Source organism: Photinus pyralis, unplaced genomic scaffold (assembly GCF_008802855.1).
Source record: "Photinus pyralis isolate 1611_PpyrPB1 unplaced genomic scaffold, Ppyr1.3 Ppyr1.4_LG4, whole genome shotgun sequence".
Classification (NCBI taxonomy): domain Eukaryota; kingdom Metazoa; phylum Arthropoda; class Insecta; order Coleoptera; family Lampyridae; genus Photinus; species Photinus pyralis.
The window spans coordinates 48893292-48899791 of NW_022170511.1; the positions used below are offsets into that span (position 1 = coordinate 48893292).

Consider the following 6500-nt stretch of genomic DNA (forward strand, 5'->3'; position numbering starts at 1 on the left):
CAGTCAAATGCGCGAAATAACTTCGCGCTAGCGTTATATACAATATTTTTTCTACATCTGAACCGATTGTTAATTAAATTTGCTGTTTAAGTTCAACTTTGTCCCGTGCGCGAAATACTTTTTTTCACTGTTGACGATTTCGCGCACGTTGTCAAGGGCAACCTTACTTATTAATTAACCGTTTAAAAATCTAGTACTTCGCGCTTCGAAATTCGTCAGAAAATGACAGGTTTTTTTTGACAGTTGTAGAAAAATGAAATTAACTGTCATTTTCTTGTTCGCATTTCAAGTAAGTACTTTAACTGCATCTGAATGCTTATACAGTTATTCTTATAGGGCATTTTGGCTCAAAACTTTTCTAGTGACGGATTACGAATAAAGTGTAGCAACGAAAAAATTATGTACATACGTGATGATTACATAAATCGCATTAGGGGGATTTTCTCAGGAGTCAAAAGTGTCAAAGACTTGATGAAACCGCTGTTTGCCTGTACCAAAGATATAACAGTCTCCTTAGTACCAGTAAGGCTTGCAGTTGAAGAAGTTCAACTAACCAGTCACCAAGTATCAAGTCAATGCTTAGATGACTTAGTTGCTCGATGTGTTACTATCCAAGAAACGCACGAGAATCAGTTAAGGGCCAAATGTTACATGAATTTAGAAGCTAACGTGATCGGTGTTATTAGTCTCATTAGGGAAACCGTTTTAAACATTGAAAAATGCCTAAAAAGTTTAGAGGGATGTACATCAGCTAGAAAATGTTGTAACCGTATTGTAGAAGCCGTGAGTGCCTCTAAGGTTTATGATCAAATGGAAAGTTTAGGACAACAATATGAAAACTGCGTTCGAAGTGAATGTACGAGAATTAAAGACGAGATTGCATCGATAAGCTCTAGAATAGTAGTTTGTTCGCAAATGACGACAGAAGAACCTGCTACGTCATCTGAGAAACAACAAACTGATCTTCTTGGTGCACAAAGTGATCAAAATGAACTATCTTATGATATATCAATTGAAGCACCTCCACCAGACTCTCCCGTTTTACCTTTTGACACAACACTCACTAACAGTTCCGTAGTACAAGGAGAAACTCACGTCGCACCAACTGGTTAATCTTTTAACTTAATTTTTCAATAAAAATGGACTTAAGATTTTTCTTTATCTGTTAAAATGTTACAAGAATATGTATATATTAATAAAGTTAAAAGAAAAATAATACCCTAAACAAGTTTATATAGGGGGTGGCATTTTGGGAAGTTTCAACCAGAGCTGGGCAGTATTCGATTTTGTAAATACTTTTTAGTATTCAAATCCTTTAAAGTATTCAAATACTTTGTAATTAAATACTTTTATGGAAGCAGTATTTGTATTTTAACTCAAATACTTTCACAAATTAGTATTCGAATACTTCGCAAGGTATTTGAATACTTTTGAGAAGTATTCGAATACTTCGCATAGTATTTCAATACCAAAAATCGACTACTCCAAAATTTCTCGGGAAAACACTTTTTCTTATTAATTTTGGTGCGTAGAATCCAAAACAATTCGTACTTTTTCGATCAGACATCTCAATCAAAAGTTATAAACTAGAAACCAATTTCGAAAGAAAATTCAAAGGGCGGTAACTTTTGAACTAGTAGCCCAATCTTGGAACTGTTTGAAATTATGCATTCTACATGCCTTATTCTATAAGAAAATTTCGATCTGAGACAATTTTTTTTCGGGCTCAAAAAAAGGCAGTGTATAACCTTCCTTTTTTACCAAAAATCGACTGCACCAAAATTTCTCGGAAAAACACTTTTTCTTATTAATTTTGGTGCGTAGAATCCAAAACAATTCGTACTTTTTCGATCAGACTTCTCAATCAAAAGTTATAGACTAGAAACCAATTTCGAAAGAAACTTCAAAGGGCGGTAACTTTTGAACTAGTAGCCCAATCTTGGAACTGTTTGAAATTATGGATTCTACATGCCTTATTCTATAAGAAAATTTCGATCTGAGACAATTTTTTTCGGGCCTCAAAAAAAGGCAGTGTTATAACCTTCCTTTTTTACCAAAAATCGACTACACCAAAATTTCTCAGGAAAACACTTTTTCTTATTAATTTTGGTGCGTAGAATCCAAAACAATTCGTACTTTTTCGATCAGCCTTCTCAATAATAAGTTATAGACTAGAAACCAATTTCGAAAGAAAATTCAAAAGGCTCTAAATTTTGAACTAGTAGCCCAATCTTGGAACTGTTTGAAATTATGGATTCTACAGGCCTCATTCTATAAGAAAAAATGTTTTCCGGGTCGATCTGAGACAATTTTTTTTCGGGCCTCTAAAAAAGGCAGTGTATAACCTTCCTTTTTTTACCAAAAATCGACTACACCATAATTTCTCGAGAAAACACCTTCTCTTATTAATTTTGTTGCGTAGAATTCAAAACAATTCGTACTTTTTCGATCAGAATTCTCAATAAAAAATTATAGACTAGAAACCAACTTCGAAAGAAAATTCAAAAGGCTGTAACTTTTGAACTAGTAGCCCAATCTTGGAACTGTTTGAAATTATGGATTCTACAGGCCATATTCTATAAGATATATTTTTTTCCGGGTCGATCTGAGAGAATTTTTTTTTCGGACCTCAAAAAAAGGCACTGTATAACCTTCTTTTTTTTACCAAAAATCGACTACACCAAAATTTCTCGGGAAAACACTTTTTCTTATTAATTTTGGTGCGTAGAATCCAAAACAATTCATACTTTTTCGATCAGACTTCTCAATCAAAAGTTATAGACTAGAAACCAATTTCGAAAGAAAATTCAAAGGGCTGTAACTTTTGAACTAGTAGCCTAATCTTGGAACTGTTTGAAAAAGGAAGTACTTTTAAGTTATTCAAATATTTGAGAACAATTTAGAAATGTTTAGGGAAAGTTTCCATTGTCACAAAATCAAATATAAAAATCCGATACAACTGAATACCGAACGATCCTGGAGTGAAACTTTTTGACTCGATAGTCTACGTAACTTAAAAACAATAGGGACCTTTCTTATATCCTTAAGACCATGTGTACCAATTTTCAAAGCGATCGCAGGTTTCTAAACAAACTATCATGCACACTGACAAACGGATGGTCAAAAATGGATCTGTTCCAAAATCGCTAGGATTAATTTCAGAAAGGCCTACCTACGTATCATGTGCACGACGCTTTGAAAACTGGTACACATATTCTTAAGGATATAACTAATATAAGAAAGGTCCTGGTAGGTACCTCGTATATAACAATATAATAATAATAATACGCATTTACTCCCCTTAAATTTGTATATAACAATAGAAATATAAAAAAAGCTAACCCCATACAAAGTATTGCAGTACCCTGATGATGCCTTCGATTTCGATCCTTTCCTCGCTCAACCTGCTAGTCCTCATGGTATCGTAGGAAAGGATTCGGCAATATTTCACTCATTTCTTGCATATCGACGGATGGAAAGGGTTCATATGGTATCCATTGAAATGGGACTAGCCGATAAAGAAAAAAGATAGGAAAGAGAAAACTGACTGACACCGTTGAGTGAAAAGTAATACTCAACGCTGACACTAATGAAGTAAGTAAAGATCTAAACAAATTTAAATAACCAAGAACAGCTAAATGTTAATATATTATTTAAATTGTAGGTACCTACTACTGCCTGGCTAAAAATGGTTTGCAAAAAGGGCAAGTTTGTATGGTAGGAGAAGGTTTCCTCTCCATCTTCTCCCTTTGCATAAGATTATTTAATTGTGAATAACAAAGCGACATTTTAAATATAAGAATTAAGTAAAGAAAGAAGAAAACTATTCATACAGCTCATGCAAGTACGAGTATTACTGGAATGAAGTAATGTGTGTTGCTCAGCCCTATTATTCTCAGTTCTAGGTTTATTTTACTAAAATTGCGCCTACACTAAATCGTGTTTAGGGCATCATCATTTGCTTATGTTTTAATGACTGCTTGTTTATTGATATTTAGTGTCCTTCACTTGGTATTTCTATTCCATGAAAACGTTTAATTTGTTCACAAATTACCTAAGATTGCGAAAATTAACTTGAAGTAGGTATCGTATGTAATTGCGCAATGCACTACGCCCAAAAATCTCAAAGTACATTTACCTACGTAATAGGCAAGTATTTATAATTTTACGGTCTCACCATATGAAACTATAAACGACAAATTTCATTTATTAGTATCACAACGCATTCCCTTAGGAAATCGTTAATTACCAAAAGCTTTTAGGTTAATAATGGTATTAGATTTCAATAGGAATAAATAAGCTAGACGATTATTTCGCCACCCCACAAATTCGCTTCTGGTGAATTTTTGGTTCGTGCGAATTTCAAATAGCGAAACAAATTGCATAGTATATTTTCTTATTAAATAGTTTCAAAAACAAATTAATTAGCTTTCTGGGTTAATGAACGTATAGCACGCGTAATATTTTTGTCCAACTATAATTTGTTACGGGCGCTTTGGGACTGGGATATGAGTTGGATTTTGCTGTTTTCTCACATCCTTCATTGAAATTAGATTGTACTCATACCGTTAATGTAGGAAAAATTGACTCAAAATATAAACAGAACTACTAAAATACATAACAGGTAGATGTAGAGGAACCCAAAAGCAAGAAAAGCAAGTCAATACGTGAAACTTTTAATAAATCAAACTGTACGAATTATTTTGGCAAGTCCTATCAGCAACGTCCTTTGAGACAGCATGTATTTTATGTTTGGAACAGAGAAAATCAACATACTAACTCAATTTAAATGAATAAAACAACTCTACACATGATTTTGAGTTTTATTTTCCACGGTCTGACCACGCGGGTTTGTGCTTCGCATTCTAAACCCTCAATAACAATTTTTTTGTATCCCGATTTCAGGGTTCAGTAATGTTTAGCGTTCGAAAACCACATTAAATTATTCCTGTACTAGCTACATAAAATATCTGGTAAAGGATTAGTTACGCACACCTATCCCCCAAAAAAGTAGTAAAGTAAAACATACATTGTTTTTCAAATAAACCAAAAAGGCCAAAACGTTTCGTTTCGTTCGGGAATTATGTTTCCCGATTTTCCGATTTCGCAAAAGAGTAGATACCGTGAACCTGTAAATACTAAACACATAATTGTGCACAAATCTAATTATAAAGTAACTTCCTTTTACTTCCATAAATGATTATAACAGGTAACTAAATTACCTACGTGTCATAATTTATAATCTAATTCTAATTATTACAATAAATGTGTGCGCGATGTATGTGTACCTTTACTTGTCTGCAGCGTTTATCACCTTTTATAATGCAGTTTGGTTCTTGCATAACATGCATAACAGTGTCTCATTGATGCTTAGTATTTCATTTGGGAATCAACCTTGCATTTTTGCTTTGAAGTTTACAATGCATTTCTTATGGGAATCGTCCAGGCGTAATAGACATGTTCATTTCTGTAAAAGACAGTGGCACAATATTTTAAATATCGATGTAAATTCACGATTATGAGGGAGATAAATTTCGTCGATGTTGTCGTATAAGTAGAAAACTATTATAATTAAAATTGTAATTTGAAAATTGGAAAAGAAATGAGAAAGTAAGGAAGTACATCTTCTGGAAGGTTTGCAATAGCTCTTTTTTCCTTCCTTAAGACCTTGAGGTCGCTAGAGCTATTCTCGTGTCATTAAGAGTATTGATCTGTATTACCAAAAATGTGTTTTCATAAAGCATTTATGCTGATTTAGAACTTATTCACAGTAAACTCTGTGATGAGAGTACCTATAGAAAACTGAGGCAAAATACGTTAGTCGATTATTTCTTGCTAAGTTAGTTTTAATCGTGCATCTCGCTTTGGAGTACAGTAAAATTCCTATGAAAAATCGAAATATAAAGCGAAAAAACTTAATACTATAATAGTCAATCGATGCTTCTTTATGGGGATGAGGATACTTCTTTTTATTCTTACACAAAATTGTAAATGAAATTGCAATTATTTTCGTTTACAATGAAAAATCTTGCGTCTAGAACTAAAAAAAACCTTTTCCCAACATTGTATACACAATTTATTGTTAGGCGAACCTAAACTGAAAAACACAAATTATGCTCAATCGATGTGTCCTTGTATTGTGGGGAGGAGGAAGATTAATTTCTATTAATTTCATATACACCAAATTCTGTTATAAATTACAGTTACTTCGTCCATTCACAATTAAAAACCTTTTCCCAACATAAATATTTCTATACAGACTGAACCGAAAAACACAAATGACGTTATTACATTTTCCAAAAAACAAAACGGTTTAGGAAAAATACGTCTGGGTACATTCATCAGAAGCTGATCGTACGGCGTAAGCCAATTCATCTGCGTGATGCATGAATAATTCATTGATAGTCACCTACAGCTTTAGGCGATACACGTGAGTCATCACTAAAGGCCACCGAAATGAAAAATTCTACTACATTACAAAACTAGTAATCAAAGAACAA

At 33.2% G+C, this 6500-nt stretch overlaps 1 protein-coding gene across 2 annotated transcripts; it reads left to right on the forward strand.

The window, feature by feature from the left end:
- The first annotated feature begins 248 nt into the window (after positions 1 to 248).
- On the forward strand, positions 249 to 1209 carry LOC116169588. Of its 2 annotated transcripts, none has more exons than XM_031485727.1 (2): positions 249 to 289; positions 337 to 1209. In XM_031485727.1, the coding sequence occupies exons 1-2, from the start codon at positions 254 to 256 to the stop codon at positions 1111 to 1113; spliced, it is 813 nt and encodes a 270-aa protein (XP_031341587.1). In that variant the 5' UTR covers positions 249 to 253; the 3' UTR covers positions 1114 to 1209. The 2 variants fall into 2 exon arrangements, with proteins under 2 accessions (XP_031341587.1, XP_031341588.1); XM_031485728.1 differs by having other exon boundaries at positions 276 to 293.
- Positions 1210 to 6500: the final 5291 nt, after the last annotated feature.